The sequence below is a fragment of the Scatophagus argus genome, chromosome 8, assembly GCF_020382885.2.
Source record: "Scatophagus argus isolate fScaArg1 chromosome 8, fScaArg1.pri, whole genome shotgun sequence".
Classification (NCBI taxonomy): domain Eukaryota; kingdom Metazoa; phylum Chordata; class Actinopteri; family Scatophagidae; genus Scatophagus; species Scatophagus argus.
In genome coordinates, this window is record NC_058500.1 from 15,870,565 (window position 1) to 15,890,251 (window position 19,687).

General features: G+C 42.2%; 1 protein-coding gene across 2 annotated transcripts; it reads right to left on the reverse strand.

Annotated features, from left to right (window-relative positions):
* Nucleotides 1–1,592: 1,592 nt before the first annotated feature.
* Nucleotides 1,593–19,327, reverse strand: rimkla (ribosomal modification protein rimK-like family member A). 2 transcript variants are annotated; one of them, XM_046398199.1, is made up of 5 exons: nucleotides 18,941–19,327; nucleotides 7,652–7,882; nucleotides 6,079–6,165; nucleotides 4,676–4,879; nucleotides 1,593–3,824 (listed from the first exon to the last, which is right to left on the reverse strand). In XM_046398199.1, exons 1-5 carry the CDS (start codon nucleotides 19,101–19,103, stop codon nucleotides 3,313–3,315), a joined length of 1,197 nt encoding a protein of 398 aa, XP_046254155.1. In that variant the 5' UTR covers nucleotides 19,104–19,327; the 3' UTR covers nucleotides 1,593–3,312. The 2 variants fall into 2 exon arrangements, with proteins under 2 accessions (XP_046254155.1, XP_046254154.1); XM_046398198.1 differs by lacking the exon at nucleotides 18,941–19,327 and adding an exon at nucleotides 15,475–16,837.
* Between the last annotated feature and the right edge of the window lie 360 nt (nucleotides 19,328–19,687).

Sequence of the window (19,687 nt, forward strand, 5' to 3'; positions counted from 1 at the left end):
CATTATATCAAAACAAAGAATCACTTTTAAAATCATTTCACGAACAGTGTTATTAATACTGAATTATACAACAAAATGTTTGTTTTTTTGGCATTCAGATTCATTTTCATGTGATGAGAGGCAGTAAAATATGGAAACACTTGGGTTTCCACATATTCCCTTTCTCATTTTTGAGCCAAATATACAATAGCAGCAGTTCGGAATTAAATAGTAACCTTGTGCCCTGTTGTTTACACAGCGGCTATTCCAGGGTTCACTACATGTGTGTTCCAGGCTGGCCAAGCATTACACAAACTGCAACACTTTCAAGCATTTCAAGATTTACACATTTCTTCCTTCCTTCCTTGTGTCACTTGCATTCAGCACTCATTTCTTTCAGTTGCTTCCATTCTTGTACTCACTTAATCACTGATCTGAAAAGACAGAGCAGAGAGAAACCCACCTGATTTGGGACCCTGACTCAACTACGATCCTTAAATTAATTCTCCCAAAGGAAACCAGAGAATGAAAAGGCATTTTGAAAACTGTTAGGGCACATTTAAATGAGCCTTGGCTAGATGTGCTCTGTCTGCATAAGGATGATGTGTAAAATACAGATTTAAATAACAAGGGCTGTTAGAGAGAAGTGAACATTTTTCTCTCTTTGCTATGGCTGGCTTTTTAATGTCTTGAGAGGATGTGGGATCTTTGATTCATTCTGATGTACACAATGTAAAATGACACAGGCATCAATACAAAGACAAAGACATCAAAAAGTAGGGGACAACAACAACAACTGGAGAGATTTAAGCCAAGATTTCATGTTGGGATGTGACTTGGTTCTTGCATTTCAGGAGAGTGGACATCAGCTGATTTCACAGTTTTATTTGTTAGATACTTTCATTACGGTATATAGATACCGAACAACATCACAGTAGTGTAAATGTTGTTATTCTCTCAGTGGAGCTGCTGTGAACACTTGACTGCAGACTTTAAATAAAAGATACCTTTTCCTCTTTGCTGGGTTCAGATTTGGCAGGCTCAAGCAGGCCCCATTAGATTCCAGACAGTTAGTAAATTCAGCCCACAAAATAAAGGAAAATAAAATCAAGCTTCACAGCAGTTTCACTTTGAGACAATATTAGTGCACATAAACCACTTTTTTCTTTAAAAATACCATAAATTAGGAAGAAAACAAGGAACAATATAAAACAAGCAAGGAAAAAAAGTGCATGTTAACCATGGTATACACCACATTGTTTTATACTGTAGGTTTACAACCTTTTTTTCATTGTTGTTTGTGTATCTTTTTGTCTACCTGTAGGTATGTGTTGTGTCGTGCCTTTGGGGGTCAGGGATGAGATCCAGGCTGCTTCCCTGAGTTGTGCTCAACAGAAAGGGTTATGAGCCTATACATGTGGACGTCACTATGTGGAACAACATAGGTTTTCCGTTTGTGCTTTTGATCAGAGCTGTAAACTGTTCTTAATGACTGGCGTTTGGCCCAGTTCACTCTACCTCGGTGCCGATAGTTACTTCAGAAAGCGTACGGGCGATAAATCAACAGGAACAAAAACTGTAAGCAATAAGCTCCTGAAATCCATTAATTTTTCTCCTTTCTTTTTTAAGGAAAGAAAAAGTAGCCTAACATTCTATCCAAAGAGACTGCAAAAATATACTTTCCATTTTTTTATTTGTACATATTCGGGGTATTAGGATACTTTACTTTTTTTTCAATCAGAAACAATACGAAAACAATAAAGTAAAATCTACAAATTGAATGACTGAGAAATCACATCTAACCAAATCAAGAAATGTTAGCACCAAATTTCAGTTCCAACCTTACAATACTGAAGGTCTGTACAAACAAGTGTGTCCACAATAGCTTATGAAAATTTCAACATTGGCAGTTATTTCAGCCGGTCCAGTTTCATCAGCTGGATACTGGTATACATTTAAGCTAATCCACTACCTAAATATTTACAAAAAACTGAAGGGAAAAAAAAGAAAAAAGAAAAAGAAGTAGAAAATACTACACAACTACCTTTTTAGTTTTCATTCATAAAGGGAAGGAACACCTGGTATATCAGGGGTCATTTGAAAACCACAGGGATCCTGGCTGATATGTATTTTACGTTTGAATATCTAGGTCATTGTATGGCAGTGAGAAGTCACTGTTTTGAGGTATATTTTGTTCACACTCTGTCTCATGTTTCCTAAATATGCAGAAAATATGTGTTGAGAGATCTGAGCGAGAAAAAAATGCATCTGTTTATCATAAAGTGCTAGACAATGAATGAATTTTAAAAAGCAGGAGATTGCTGCTGCTGCTGCTGCTGGTGGTGGTGTCAAGGCTAATTGAACGAGCCATCTAGGAAAAATTAAAAATGGAGTAATGGCACTCAATTCACTTTTATATCCAGGATTGTGACTAAACAGAAGTACTATTTGTTATTTCTACTATCTTGCACAGGCATTTGAGACATGCATTGAAGGATGCTGTGATGGCACCCAGCATGATTTTCTGGCGCTATGTGTATGCAATCTGTCAATGTCACAGCTACATTTTAATATCAGTGTGTTTTTAAGAAAAATAATTTATTTTACCTTAACCTCATCAAAAAATGAAATGCGTATATAATACATTTGAGTTGTGTTTACAATGTAAACACATCATCATGTAGTGAGGATCAAATTCATCACTAATGAATTACAAACAGCAGTGAATTTGAATTTGGAATTACTCCTTCTCCAGTTGCTGCAGGATGTTTCCCATCCTGTTCTGTGTCTCTAACAGGGTCGCTACATTGGAACTGACAGTATAATTAGCCTAGCATGAGTATCACTCAAAACACAAAATTTTACCCTCCCATCCATCAAATCTGACGACATGCTGTTGATTCTTCTTTAAATAATGCTGTGGTATTGCAAGGATAAAATTATGTCAGGTGTACGCCTCCATAGGAATTCCACACCAACCCTCAAAAAAAAAACATACCTTCACCATCACCCTCACTATTTTGCAAAAAAAGGAACTAGCAGAGGCTAATTTGGCTGTTTGTATGTACTAGATCCCATGCTCACCACTTTGTAGCAGTGTAAACTAGGTTTGGATAGTGAGGTTTGGGACTAGAGGTGCAACGCAAAGAGAGTCAGGGGAGCAGCCTCAGATCTTTGTTGTCTGTTTTCATTTCTGCTCTTGTTTTAACACCCAATATTTTAATTGTATTGGACTGATATGCATTTTAAAAAGGAATGTCTGTTGCCATGTGGAGTGTATGTGAGAGTGTTATGTAATTGTCGTGTTTGTGGGTGCATGAAGATGCTTGAATCTCACTCAGTCAATAACTTGATCTCATTGGCAATGAGAGTGTTGAAGTTGTAGGCTGGATCAGGGAGATCAGGCAGGTTGGGTGCCGTGGACTGGCGGGGTGAGGACTGGGAGGGCTCGGCCAGCTCTGGATCACTCTCGCTGGAAGTGGAACCCACGCTCATGTTACAGACCGCCTCGGGTAGCGAGCCACCGCCAGTGGGCACGGGGCACACCTCAGGCTCACTGCTGGTCTCACTGGTACTCGACACAACGGAGAGCAGGGACATCTTACGGGTGAGGCGGCTGGGGAGCATCGACAGGGCATAGTCAGCAACGATACCCGCCACATCAATGCCACAGGCCTGGTCGAAGGCGATGAATCCTACGTTGGCATTGGCCTCGCAGACCACAAATGAGCCATCATTGAGCTGCAGGAGGTCAATGCCACACACATCCATGCCGAGAATGTTGGACACCTCTATGGCCAGCTGCTTGCCTTGCTCTGTCAGTGGGCACATCATACCTACACCACCTAAAAATCCAGAGAAAGAGACGTCAAATTGGTTAAGACCCACCACCACCTGTGGTTCCATCCTCATTGTCAAAAATACTTTTGTTTTTTCAAAGAGCAAAAACAATATGTGAATGATTTTTACATTTTCTTTTTGCTATGTTTGAATATTTCAATATCATAAAATCAAATACAACATCAGATCTGGGTAGAGTCAGTGCAACTGTCAACATAATGTGTTACATAAACAGAATAATCTGATGACTGATGTCCCAAATATGTCACAGCAAATTACAGCTTAAACTACACCACAACTGCTCATGCTCTGACACTGAAAGTCAGTCTCATCAGCTGGAACGCTGATGTCTCATGGGCAGATTCAGGACAAGCTTGTTGACTTGGCGGCATTTCCCCAAATTGGTTTATGGGGCAGACACTTCAAATGTGGCACAAAAAGCAGTAAATCATGTTTTTTCTTATGGTCTTTTTGAATAATGAATGCTTGTCTTTTGCATTTACTTTTACATACTTAAAAAAGACTTGTAGAACTTATCTGATTTTAAATCTTCATAATAACCAAAACAGCTTTGGTTCTCCACAAACAGTGGGACCATTTAATCATAAGACAATAAAACATTACAAGACCCAAGGCAACTCAAGACACATTTCATGTGATCCAAATAATAAGTATATTAGCCACACTAAAAAAAAGATGAGTCTTATAAACTCAAGAAGAACCGTTCCAGTGTAGCAGTTCTGGTACTGCTGGTAATCTGAGAAAGAGGGAGTCCAGTAATGTAACCTGTGTATGATTATGTATAATAGTTGAGAAATTTAGCATTAATCATCATAGACTGTGGTGGTCTGCCTACCCAGGGAGCAGTTGCTCTGCATGCGGCCATCAGTGGAGCAGCGTAGCATTGAGCCGATGACACGGCCGCCCACCAAGACCACCCGCACATCACGGCCATGCGACTCCTTGACGTACTCCTGAAACAGGTAGGGGGTATCGTGGCGGATCAAGTGGCATAGATCCGTCAGGTGGTGTTTGTCCCGAGCCAAGAACACGGCCTTGCCTGGGAAAGCAAAGGGAGAAAACGTGAGCTACTTTTCAGGCTGGCAAGACTACAAGGTATGTTTATATTATCATGTAAATAAGATTCTTGCAGGCTCTGATTATAGCAGCTGAGTTTGGGCAACTTCCTCAGAGTTTTGCTGACAAGTAGGTGCTTCTGCTGACCAAGTCTCATGTCAGTTCCTGTTTCTCACTTAACAAATAGGACACTCCTCTTAGCAGCCACAGAATTGCTTCTCACGGAGGATAGAAGAAGCCCGTTTTAATTAGCACCTTTTGGCTCTGTCTCCTGGTGGTCAAGCCCTCTGAGCCCTGTTACAGCACCAGGGAAAATCATGTGCCTTCTGTGTGAGTAGGTGCACATTGTATCCAAGTGACATTCCCAACAAAGTGGCAAGGCAATCCCTTAACATCATAAAGATGTGAAGATGGACAGTCTAATGTCAAGTCAAAAACAAGACAAGCAAGGAATTATGGTCTTGTGACTTAGTGAGACAAATGAACATGACTTCTTTGTATTGATACATGAACTTTTCATTTCACATTCCGACAACTTGCCAGGAGGAGTGCGTGAAATTTGCATTTCGGATTACCTACTAGCACAATGATACAACAAAAGAAACAGCCTTTTACATTTGTTCGCATTTGTTTGCTCATGTGAGGGAAGGCATACTGGACTGCAGCCAATGTCCATGGCAAATTGCAGAGGGGAGGAAAGCAACCCTGAGATCCCAGCTCCATAAAAGGGTCAAGTTGGTGGCTGACCAACGGCTGTTTTCCTAACAATGCACTACGATGGCCGTCGGGGGTAGTCACATCCATTGTTATTCCTTCACACAATGGCAAAGTCAGTCAAGTGTCGATAACTATGAATGGGAGAGGGCTAATGGGTCAGCAGACATTGGGGCTTATCTCTCTCACAACATTAATGACAAAACTTCGCACCAAGTCCCCTGTGAATTGAGGCAAAATGAGAAAACAAGAGTCAATTGATAAACTAATGTAGGAGCCACAGTGCAATGCATACAAGCTCCTGTTTTGTGTTTGATGCATCACCACAGTCCTAATTATTAGCACTTCATATAAGGGCAGGGTGAGATGCCATTAGGGGCCTTCAGTGTACATATTTTTGATGTGTGGTGTAGTGAACTGATCTGCTGACTGTAATAACTGATTACAGAAACAGACTGATGGCCTTACCTCTGTGGCCACGAGCATTCTTCACCACCACGGGGTAGCCCAGCGGCTCTGCCTCATCAATCATCTTACGGAAGTTGTCGTGTCCTCCTGGGAAACGCCCATGCACACAAAGTGGACAAGCACGCACACAAACATACGCCAACACAGAGGTGTAAAGTATGTTAAAAACTTGTCTGTGTTTCGACAGCATGATTCACACATTACAGCTGACTGAGTAAAGTAGGGGGAGGGAATGTGGCATGTTGCTACAGCAACAGAAATGACTCAAAACAGTAAGGCTGTGGGAGTGCTGTCCTGAGTTTTGCTGCTTGATTCATGGGATTAGAACAGAGCAGTCAGTGAGGAAGGCATTCATGTGAAGCAGCTGACCATATCTGATTCAGAACGGCAGCTTGTAGCAACAGCTGAGCTTCAGCTTTCTCTGTTTTGGCTTGAGAAGTTCTTGAAAAGTGTGTTAGAAATATGAAAAAAAGTGTTGCTAACTTCTTTCGCCTGGCTCCCTGCATCTCCACTTCCTCGTCTTCTCCTCCTTCTCCTCTCTGTGTAACTGTCTGGTCTTATCTGGCTTTCGGCCAAGGGAACAGATGTGAACTACCCTGTCGCACTTCTTTTTCTAGATGCACTGTTTCACATGTGTTGGAGGGAGAAACAGCAGAGGGGACAGAGGAGGGAGAGACTGGATGGCAAATGTGGGTGCAACTACGTCATCAGCTGCCGAGGTGAAGATCAAGAGGGAGCCACTGGCATCTTTTATTTTGAAAAATCATGAGAAGGGCACATGGTGGGGTGGGGATAGGGGTGTTACATAAGCTCTCCAGCCGCTCTGTATGCATCACCTGGCCTACTGTGCAGAGAGACGAATGGAATGTAGGCCAAACACCCCCCTCCTCTTTCTTTCTCTCTGTCTTTCCGCTCACTAACACCACAGCACTGCAGACTTTTGGAAAACAGGAATAAAATTGCAGTGTTGGTTGTCACCCTTTATTTTGACTTATAAAATCAACAAACTACAACAAATGAAAACAGAAACTTGGCTCATGTTGTGTGGCCTTCATCCATATGTACCCTGCTTTCATCAACAGCAGGGCAAAAAGAGTTTCTGAGATGATGATTTATGGTTTATGTTATGGTTTAGTGGACAGCTATGAGGAATTGACCATACATACATAAATACACTATTTTGTTTAATTTGTTTTGTTCTCCATTATCTACAGCCTGGGTGATGGAAACATTTCATAAAGAAACTGACATCAGAAGCTGGGTTAACTGGGTCTATGAGCAGAACGAGTGCTGTGATGGACACCTCCATTAGTGTCAGGGTGCTTATTCATTTATGCATTTGTGCTTAACACTTCTCTGATGTACCGTACTCTGCCCAGGGAATTACATACTGCATTTTGTAGCCTGTACAGAGCTGAAGTCTGTCCAGAGGTCTTACTATGCAGGGTTAGGGTTAGGGTTAGCTGCATCACACATCATGGAGAAACACACTGCTTCAGATGTCTTAGTTACAACAATAGAGGTGCCAGCAAAACACATCAACAGTGTGAAAAACCGTCAGGCCCTTATTTACCGTAGGAGAAGGTGTCAGGAAGAGGCACCCCATGGCCAGCCAGCTCTTGAAAGGTCCAGAACTTGTTGACACAGTTGAGTATAGCCTGGGGTCGGTTAATCAGTCGACAGCCCATCTTCTCCAGGTGTCGCAGCACGGTGATGTCACTATCTGACTGCACCCAGGGTGTGGGCACCCGAACCACCACCACCTGTGGATAAGATGTCACCAATTCCTGCTCCACTCGCAGACCTGCAGGGTGACATTTTGTGGTGGGCAGTGGAAGGAGGAGTGATTGGAGAACAGAGGATAGAAACAAGATGACCATCATGAAAATAAAATCCTATCTTTGTTAGAAACTAGTTTGTCTGCCTGTTTGTATAAAAACATCACTCTCAAACATATATTAAGTTCTTTCAGGCAACACCTGGTTTGTAAGACAGTTATTGTTTATAGCTACCATTACATCCTAAAAATATCATTTAAAGTAGCTGGGAACATTGTGAAAGTGGTTGGTGAGATTAAGAATTCATCATCTCCTGGTGGAAAACATTACTTCTCTTATGGAGGCTATTTGAGGACACTGCTCTGGTCACCACCGCACTCACTTAGAATTGGCCGGTTTACAGGAAAAGGCAGAAGCAGCCAGCTCCAAGGCTGGCACTGCTAAACCATGAATGTGGGACCAGCCCTCCTAGCTGTTATGAATATTTAGACAGTGCCACCTCCTCTAGTTCTCTTCTCCACCTCCTGTTTTCCTCTTTGACTGAGAAGGATACTGCATAACCTTGTTGATACGCCACTTTGTGTCAATGTAGGGCAGTGGGGTAGGGAGAGATGTATGAAACCCCAAGGTTGTATGTTTGCAGGAGAGGGAGAAAAGTATGATTAGAACACTAAAATGTATGCAACAAAATATTAGTTCAGGATACTTTTTGACTACACCTTAAATTAAATGATTTTGTTGTCATCTAGTGACTGTTACATTGAAATCACGGTGTTTTGTTTTGTTGAAAGTCAGACTGACATTTGCTTTCAATGTGTCAGCTCGACGCCATTTTTATTATGTAAATGTGAGATAAAGAAACATGACTGGCTAACTGAACACATCCAAATAGGTCAACAACCAGCCATTTGACTTCAGCACAGCATGTAAGTCACAGAAAACACAGGATTTGATAAAGAGCAGCTTGTAGAGTATGATGGTGAGAATAAAGCTGATCTGACTGTATACACTAACTTTTCACAAGGCTACAAATCTGGCAGGTTTTGACATTCACTAGTCATCTCCAGTCTCTACCAACTAGATCTGCAGAACAGAATTTCAGAAGACACTGAAAAAAAATAGACTATTGGATTGAGAGATGTGCCAAACACAGATGGCAAATTGACCAGACACAAGCCAAGATTTGGCAGCATTTTACTGGTAACTGGTGTTACTGTCACCCTGACAGTCACAGACAGACTGAGCAGGCGACGCAATAAAATCTCAGAAAGAATATACTTGGTGGAAACAAAAAAACCTGGTGGTTTTTGTGGGTATGCACATATATATGTAGATATATATATACATATATATCTATACATATATGTGTGTGTGTATATATATATATATATATATATATATATATATACAGCATATATGCACAGGAAAGAGGGGTGCAGACATAGACTTCCACATCCACCATGACCTGATTCTCAGCCATCTTAGAATCTGCAGGCTCACAACAGTGACAGCACCACTGGCTGAGATCATGAGAGGTCATGAGCAGCATGATTGCTGCTGCATATGTAATAACATCAGACAGCTACTGGTGTGCCGGCGGATGCACTGTGCAGCAAGCACACACTATGGTATGACCAAAGACGGTCGTGTACACAAACAGGTGGAGACAGCAGACTGAAAAGGTTGGGGATGTCTTGTAGCTTGAACAGTGAGGAAGGGACGGGGGAAGGGGGAAATGGAGGCCCACAAAAAGGAGCATGAAACCTTACAATCTTCTGCTTCTATTCTCACAATAGAAGAAGGAGGATTCACTGTCTCTCTGTCTCTCCCCCCCGTCTCTATCCCTATTCAGCTCTCTCACACACTGCTCTGATTGTGCAGCCAGAGAGCTCTGTGAGTGGTGTTACAGTGGGACGTGTCAGAGGATGTGGTCTCATGGTTTTTGACAGACAGTATTCACTGTTCACACTGCTCGTCTCCATCTCTAGGGGAACCAAACAGAGACCAATGCGGCAGCTGGATGAATCAGTCCTATTCATTTGTGCAAGTATACCTGTACACTGTGCTGCCTGTCATGTGACTGTTCCAAAAACATTCAGAAACCCATGTGACCATTTTGGTGTATAACAAAGGCGACATTGCTTTTTGGATTACTGTCTACATTTAGTGTGGGTGTGACCTGTTTATAGCTACAACTGATTTTTTTTCTTACCTCAATGACAGACCGTAATGTTTTTATGGTTCAATGGACTGTGTATGCGCATCCCATTTTCAGTCTGCCTGACAAAGCTAACAAGCATAACAAGCATTCTATGCATACCGCTGCAACGTCACAAAGCAGGCGATGCCGACAAACGCTGTGCCAGTGTTTGGCTGGTGGGTCCTGCCAACCCTGAATACGGACTCAGTCTGGGTAATCGTTCTAAATTAGCCTGATGGGGCTGCAGCTTCCCTGACAGTTTCTTCTGGTTCGGCTTGGTCTAAGAGCCCCTTCAGTGGTCTGTTTACACATCTGTCGCCAGTGGAACACATCAGGAAAGAAAAAAAACACATCTTTGTTCATCAGACACAGAGGCCATGTAAACCTGCACATCCTCTGTGAGCTAACCATGGCTGTATGGGTGGTGGTTAAAATACTGCAAACGGCAAAGTAGCTAACTGAATCAGGAAAGACATTATCATGAGGCAACAAAAAATATTTAGCACAAGCAAGGCTGAATCAAATGTAAACAGCTTTTAAAACCGCCCCCAAAAAATTCTCAGAATGAATTGTTCAAACTCAGAACACATTCATTAGAAGAGTCATCTGGTTAAGGGCTGGGAATTATTCAAATATTACTGTTTAATATATTTCAGATGAGCTTTCACATGACCCTACTACTCTTAACTGTTAATGCTCTGGAAAGTATTAAACTTCTCATCACTCTTGAAATGTGAACATCAGTTTGTTCATTATATATATAGTACTGTAGTAATGAATCAGTATCACAAATATTAAAATACTCCAGTATACATAGTAATACATGTTCTGACTGGTGGCTGCTGCCCATATTGTTTTTATTGTCAGGTGTCATGTATGTTGTAATGGCAGTATGACAACCAGAAAAGAAAATACAAATACATTTTCTTGATAATGTCTGTGATCACTTGCAGCCCACCACAGTTTTTATGGTGATGTAGCAGCATTTAGCACCAGAATGTACGAAGAGCCATAGAGCAGACATTGTTATCTTTAACTACTCCAACTATGCAAATTACAGACACAAGTGGCTATTTGTAGTCTGACCATATAAGACAGACCAAGCATCCATAACAGCATAGTCAGATTTGACATGGAAAGATATGTCAGCTGTTCACATATTAATTAAGGATGAGCTATTCTAGGAGTAGTGTTTTCAGGTACAACAGTGACACTAAAAATGTACTATTCACTTGTAATACTGAAAAACTTGATGGACAACTTGATGAATAACAGACACACACAGCAAGGACTGTGAGCTCTTTGGAAAACCAGATAAAATGCAAACATGTACCTGTTCATGCGATAAATGAGAAACTACTGGTTAACGGACAAGCGAACTGTTGTCCTTTGGGGCTGTGACATGTACAAAGTCAAAAGCATTTTGTAAGAAACAACCTGAAGTGTGAGTGACAAAAGCAACAGTGGGATATATCATTATATCAGTCACTCACTCACTCACTGTCAAGACCTGACAGTGAGTAGATGCTATTAAAATGAAAGCTATGCCACCTCTTATGGACTCATTTCCCATAAATAAGGAGGCTAGGCCTCAGAAATAACCAAACATGTATCGGCATTAAACCTACAATAGCTCAACATCAAGTGTGCTAATGCTGATACACACTCACATGTTTGGTGGTAATTCACTGAGCCTACCTTAATGTTCCATCTCCCTCTTCACTCACATAGGAGTGTTACATTTATCATCTTTGAGGTAAGAATTGTGCCCACTGGCAGGCACAGGGAAAACAAAGGATTGTAACATGGATTCACATCCAGTCTCTGTTTAGATGTCTTGCTGCGCATATCATGGGATGTGAAATTCCTCTGTCTCGCTGAATTAGGGGTTTGGCTATCTTATGTGAAGGGCCATCACACAAAACACTGTGGTGTGTTTGTGTGCGTGCACGTGCACTTGCATGCTCATCTCCCCTATTGTGGACACACTGAACCTGTTAACTTCAGTGCGAAATGTGGACCTCAACCCGACTTGAGAACACACAGAGGAGCAAAAGAAAGAGAAACCTTTGAAACAGCCGGCCGTAAAAGTGTTATCAGTTTTCGAATTTGGAATGCATTATGGCCTACCTTAAAACTAATACCACAAGGTTTTCAACGCAGCTCCTAGTTTATATTTGAACCAGTTGGTATGGCTGGTATGGTATTTTATGTCTCTTTTCCATTTTTACTTTGAATGGTCATTTCTTCATTTTGAGATGAAATGTTTCTTTTACATCTTCCACACTGTGCTGTTTTGTAAATTAATTTCTGAAATCATCTGATTAATACCAAATTATGTGTAAGTGTCAAATTTATACACATTTTATTCAAATGTAAATGCCCTGAAGACAACAGACAGCAGCAGTGAATAACTGCAATCACTTAAAGAGGTGGTTAGTGACCACAGCGGCATTATTGATCAGATGATGGTCAACCACTTATGGTTCCAATGCAGAAACAGTGAGCACTGTAAGCACTCACAGATGCCGCCTCGGTTGCTTTTTAACTTAAATTTCTATCCGCTATGTTAACAACTTTAACAACTTCATAAAGAAAATGTCAGATATGGGGGCCATTCCTGTAAAAGCTGCATGTAATGGTAGGCATACAGTAGGGTTGGGCAGTAATAAGGTACACAGCGGGGTCTTAAAAACTGTACCAGTTTCAGTACCGTCAGTAGCAAAAAAATGCAATGCACTTATGTAGGAGATATGGATTAAATATTAAACATAATTATTTAATATTTAATGTCGTGTGTGGTTAATTTTTCTGTTTTACTGTTGTAGTATGTTTTATTTTTGGAGACAATAAAGTTTATGAACGTGACATCTTTACATGACAGAAGAGAGAGGCAGAAAGATGGCTAGGCGCATAAGTGACCTGGTCCCTAAGAAGAACACGACTTTTGCAGTTTTTGCAGTATTTTGGCTTCCAAGCCAACGAGAAAGGAGAGGCGGTAAATACGGACCAAGCCATTTGCAAATTGTGCAATAAAAATGTTATAATATGGATGTTTATGTTAATTCAACTCTGGTTGACTGTTGTGGTCCTATTTGTACTTTTTCATAAGCTGCTTTGTTATTATTGTTCAGGCTGTGATTTAATTTAATTGATTTGTATGCTCAAAAACTGTTTGACTGTTGTATTTGCACTTTTGTTGCTAATAAAAGTTGTTAATATTGTGCATGTTATGCTGTTATTGTTTGGGTACTAGTGTTTGGTATTCAGTTTCTGAACATATAGGCTGTATCAAATAAAATAAGTACCGTCAACTGAGTCCCATGCGTAACATCTAAAATAAATACTGTACAAGGCTGCGCTATTTTAACATGAATATAAAGGAACTATTCTCAGACAAGACAATTTGCAAACAAAAAACACATTTGGACTGGCTCATATCATTTTAATCATGCGGCGTGCTGCCAACTTGAAATTAAAAAAGTCTGTTCGCTATATGCGTTTCATTCAAAATTCAAATTGTACCTGTAGGGAATATTTTCACCAGACATTTTGACCGGAGTGTTAAAAAATACCAGCAGATTTTAACGGAAACCCAGGTCACGACAATACCGTGTACCGGGGTAAAATGTGGAGGATGTTTGACGGTATACAAATTTGGATACCGCCCAACTTTACTGTACAGGGACTGTGTGCAACTCACTAACACTGCCACAAAATACATGCGCTCATGATTCCTGTCTTGAAAGCTGACTGCCAGGCCAATCTGTCCACTGGCTGTTAATCCGCAATGTCAAGTCAAGGCTCGGAAGACATTTACTGCAGGCAGACATGGAGCTGCCGTGGCTTACAGGTCATGCTAACTGTCCTGCTCTAGTTGTGTGTATCGTGCTAAGCTACTGGTCTAGACAGCTATTTAGCTACCGGTACATATCTTCATTGACAAATATCCTCTAATTTTCCAAGGTGCAGTTAGCATTTCATGATATCTATAGTTAAGCCTATTCTTTAGGTCGAATTTAGCTATCAGTTATCATTGACTGAGATTTGTTTATAATCACAAGTATTCCCTTGCCTGCACTATGGTATGTGAAATACAAGAAAATGCCCTGCCTTCCACTTTAATACTCCATTGATGATATCTGAAACTCTGTGGCAGCCTCACTGAGCTGGACAGGAGACTCGATGTGACAGTATGTAGTCTGCAAAGGACATGCTGCCAAATCTTACCCCCTATTCATCCCACATCCTCTCCCAACAGTTCAGCCTCTGCCAGCACCAGCCTGCACCGCTTATGTGTTAATTGAGACCTACACGCCTCTCGTCTGGTGACATGGCCCCACTTCACACTGCCTTGATGAATTCCATGTGTGTCTGTTTTGCTGAGAGTTCCTCCTGTTACCATCCTTTTATCAAGGCCCCCTGCGTCAGTACTGTAAAGTATTGTCATTTCATAACAAGCAGAATACAAACATTGTGTTCTGGACAAAGCAGTACCAGCGTGGCAATGAAAGACTGACTGAATTACAGTACGTCATCATGACATAATGTAGGTAAAATATACAGAAAATGACAGCAGATTAAGCTGACAAAACAGACTGCAGTTTTGAGAATCACTGTATCATTTAAGTCATTTATCATGTCAAAACAATAAACAGCACTTGGTTGTAGTTCCACAGAAGACAGATTTGCTTATTGTTTTCCTTCATTTAACCTTAATAGTTTTTAAAATGCTGGTTGGAATATGAAATCAATTTTAAGATATCACTCTGGATACTGGTTGCATCTGATGAACCATTAAGCTATCTTTAAAACTTTATATGGGAAATACTCCATCACTCAAACTCGACTAGTCTACTTCCATGTACAATACACAACATTTTACACGTTTTTTAATTTTTTTCTAAAGGAAATTTGCCTCGTGTGCCAGATTTCCACCATGGAAAACCCGAGTTAACACATCAGAAAACACTTCAAGTACAACCTCGGGGTGATGCAATGTGCAGTTAAATTTGTTTTCGCTGTAAATGCCTATGATTTAATCATTAACATTGGACTTCTGTCATATACCAAAACCAAAAGATTCCCATGTTGCTGTGGAGCATATGTAAACCATGTGCGAAACTGTTACGATTGCAACCGTTTAGCAAAATGAAATCAAGCATCGTCACTTCCCCCAGCCCAGCAGGAAAGTGGGTTAGGCGGTCACGGCTATGGTTACACTTCGCTTCCTTGCTAGCAGGCACACCAGGCTAGCCTCCGCCTTGCTTTACGGCAGTGCAGTCCCTAAACAATGACCACTTGGCTTTAACTTTGTGGAAAGCGTAGAGCACTATTTGTCTAAAATAATCCAAGTTAAACTACACACCATGAACTCAGCACAACGTACGACCAGACATGAGCTGCTGTAATGCTTACCCAATTGTCCCTCACTGATCGTTAGCACGATTTGATCCATGAGAAGAGAGCGGAATTCAACATCCTCGTCGGCGCAGCGCTCCTTCAGAGCCCGGAGGATCTGAAGTTGAGGATATTCCTGGCTGATACGCCGGTCGGTCACGAACCAAACTCGAGAACACATTTTCGATGCGTGGATTCAAAACGTTAAAAAAAGGAGATCAAAAATACACAGCTGTAGCTTTGAGAGGAGGCAGATGCGTGGTGGTAGCGAGTGGTCCGGGGGTCGGGCGGCAGCGGAATAGCAGAGATGGTCACACAATGGAGACCAGGGCGGCTGGCGGTACAAGCAGGCTGTGATGTGGCTAAAACACAACTACGAGCTTACCAGCTAGCTTCGTTATCACCTTTGTTTCTCGTCATGTGCAGCCATTTAGTCTTCCGATGCGCAGTTAGTTGAGACCAGACCGCGCGAATTCGACACAAGCGAACTGGAAAAAAGCGGTATACTTGCCCGCAGAAACTTCTCTCTTTCACCCGGGACGCAGCGTGTGGCACTTTCTGCCCGCTGGGGCAAACAACGCTCGAGCTGTGCTGCTTTTTTACCCTCCACTTGCCGACTCAAAACTATCAATAAAGTTTTACCGCGATCGCAGCGGCTGTGTGACGTTGCAAACCACAGAGTGGTCGTTCTGTCCCGTTACAATAAACTAAACAAGGTTAACCCACAACGACTACCGTCTCTGCTCCGTTTGGCTGCTATCCACAAGACCGCGGTGCTGAAAAGTGCACGCGCTTCGTTTACAACTCCACTTCTCCGCGTGCACGCGCACAGTAAACGGGGCCGCCCCAAAACAAAATGTTTGGAGGGGCATCGACCAATCGAAATTCGAGGACTTCCTCATTGTCCAAACAGAACCCGGGAAGCGTGGGCGAGCCACGACCATTCTAACCAATGAGAGAGGTTGAAGCGGCATGAGGGGCAGGGCCTGGTGAGGGCGCGCGGAGTGTTGTGTGTGAATCAGTGCGTGGTTTCTGCAGTGCGCATGAGACCGCGCACTTTCCGAACCGGTTCAGACCAGACGGTAAGAGGAGGTTTGGAGAATAACGACAACGCAGCCTCCATGCCGAAATGGCAGAAGATGACACGAGGTCATTACAGACCAAGACACCACCCATTTTCTTTTCCTTTGGCTTAGTTTCTAAACACGGTAGCGTTTGTTTTACAAATAACTTGTTTTAAGACCGCGGCTACTATCAAGCGGTGCCTTCCAGGGACAACCGTATCTGCTGAGTGGAAGGAAAACACTTCCGTGTGATAGGCTTAATGGTGCGAAATTATGCGAATGACCCACTTCCCTCTATTCCTCTGTGTGTCTGTGCGAATGAGACACACACACATTTTGCATTCAATGGGACTTTCTGAGGACATCGACTCCGATATTCACAGTAAAAACTCCGCGTAGAAAATAAGACAATGTATAACCTCCGAACTTGCTGAGACCACAAACATGAATAGCTGACGACATACTTTCAATGTTCCTCATTTGCCTCGATGTAAATAAATATCGGATAAAAGCTGGGTTTACAAGACACATTTATCATTTAGTCACATCGAGCTGATACTGACATGAAATTGATAGTCAATCGGAACAAGCAAAACAGAAAAAAAGATAACAACATAACTGCTAATTACTTCCATCTTTCGCACAGGTCCTTCAGGGAGCGTTCACCGAACTGAAGCTTGTTTGTTTGGTTTACTAAGAAAACAAAGGCTCTAAATCACAGGACGTTTTATCAACAAGGATATGTGAGATGTTTATAATGAAATTCTTTAACCCAAACCTACCAAACTTCTATTTCTTTATTTTTGGTATATCCTCTTCGCGCATACTTCCTGTTAACTTACTGCGTTAACCTTCCAGACACAATTCGTGATTTTCACTATTCATGCAGCTACATTCAGAATCCTTTCCATCCTTCACACTGTTTCACACTTACAGTTGCAATGCCGGAATAGGCGGGGCAAGAGAAAGATCACCAGCTGGCAGAAATACCACCAGAAAAAGAAGCAGCGTGGCAAGCCTGGGCTGCTTTATGTGAAAATGTCTTTCATCAAATGGCTGTAACCCTTAACTTGCTACGTTAGGCTACGGCTTTCATTCACAACACGACCGCAATGACCTTTTTCCTAAAATGTTTTGAGGTCTTGAGGTGCAGTTTCCCTGAATATTGATCCCTGTTCCCATTCACACGTGGCCCCATGTAGGAAATGTTCCTGAACATTTCAGGCAAAGATCTTATGTTGCAGTTCACTCAGCAAGTGCAACTGCTCATGCAAATCTCTCACCTCTCTCTGTTCTGCCCATATCAAAAATCAGTGAGACACATAAGTATGGAGTTTCATGACTCTCAAACTTTTTTAAAAAATCTCTTAGCTCTCAGATATTTAGTTGACACATTTGTGCAAAGGGTCAAACCCCAGTGTAATGAAATATCCTCACAATTAGTCACATAATTGAAATAGAAACATTGTACATATGCAGCAGTGGTTCGTCACTCATTTAGTCTAGACAGGCCAGTTACAGCTTAGCGATGCTTTAAAACGAGAATCTTTGCTTTCACCATTGTGTTAAGTTCGTCATAAACATACTACGTCGAGACTCATACTGTCCTTTAGAGATCACAATAGAAAACCTTCATGTTTGCCTTAAGATGTCGCGGCGCGTGTTGCATTATTCTCTCATTTGTCTGCCTGTTTTGCCGTGTCAGAGAGGCAACAGGATCCGACCAGGCAAAGCCAATTGTGCTGTCCAATCACCACAGAGCAGAGGGGAGGCGCCAAAGTGGACACATTCCTCTTGTTGAACGTTGCACAATTGTCAACAGACAGACGCTTTCTGCAGCTAGAGCAGCCTCTCCTCTCATCTGCCATGTTCTCCACACAAGTATAAATCTCACACATTTTACTGTGAAATTGCAGTAATCCCTGTTACATTTTATGCCAAAAATGAACCCTAATAATCCTAAATTTTAGGGGCAGGACTGGGGGTCACATCAGGGTATGGTAGTCTAAGTTAACTGAAGGCCTATTTAGTTGAATTGTAAAAATGAAGTGGGACTAACTTCAAATCTTACTTGCTTTACTAAATTTAAGCCCAGTGTTTTAATAGAGACTCAGCACAGAACATTCAGTTGGGTCACATTTTGTCATGACGGGGTGAACAAACATTTCATTGTTGTTTGCTATGAGGTTATTTTGCACCAGGGTTGCATTTCGCTATGGTTACACTTCGCTTCCTTGCTAGCAGGCACACCAGGCTAGCCTCCGCCTTGCTTTACGGCAGTGCAGTCCCTAAACAATGACCACTTGGCTTTAACTTTGTGGGAAGCGTAGAGCACTATTTGTCTAAAATAATCCAAGTTACACTACACACCATGAACTCAGCACAACGTACGACCAGACATGAGCTGCTGTAATGCTTACCCAATTGTCCCTCACTGATCGTTAGCACGATTTGATCCATGAGAAGAGAGCGGAATTCAACATCCTCGTCGGCGCAGCGCTCCTTCAGAGCCCGGAGGATCTGAAGTTGAGGATATTCCTGGCTGATACGCCGGTCGGTCACGAACCAAACTCGAGAACACATTTTCGATGCGTAAAAAAAGGAGATCAAAAATACACAGCTGTAGCTTTGAGAGGAGGCAGATGCGTGGTGGTAGCGGCGGGTCGGGCGGCAGCGGAATAGCAGAGATGGTCACACAATGGAGACCAGGGCGGCTGGCGGTACAAGCAGGCTGTGATGTGGCTAAAACACAACCACGAGTCAACCGCTGTCTGGAGCTTACCAGCTAGGATGAATTATCTTCGTTATCACCTTTGTTTCTCTTCATGTGCAGCCATTTAGTCTTCCGGTGCGCAGTTAGTTGAGACCAGACCGCGCGAATTCGACACAAGCGAACTGGAAAAAAGCGGTATACTTGCCCGCAGAAACTTCTCTCTTTCACCCGGGACGCAGCGTGTGGCACTTTCTGCCCGCTGGGGCAAACAACGCTCGAGCTGTGCTGCTTTTTTACCCTCCACTTGCCGACTCAAAACTATCAATAAAGTTTTACCGCGATCGCAGCGGCTGTGTGACGTTGCAAACCACAGAGTGGTCGTTCTGTCCCGTTACAATAAACTAAACAAGGTTAACCCACAACGACTACCGTCTCTGCTCCGTTTGGCTGCTAT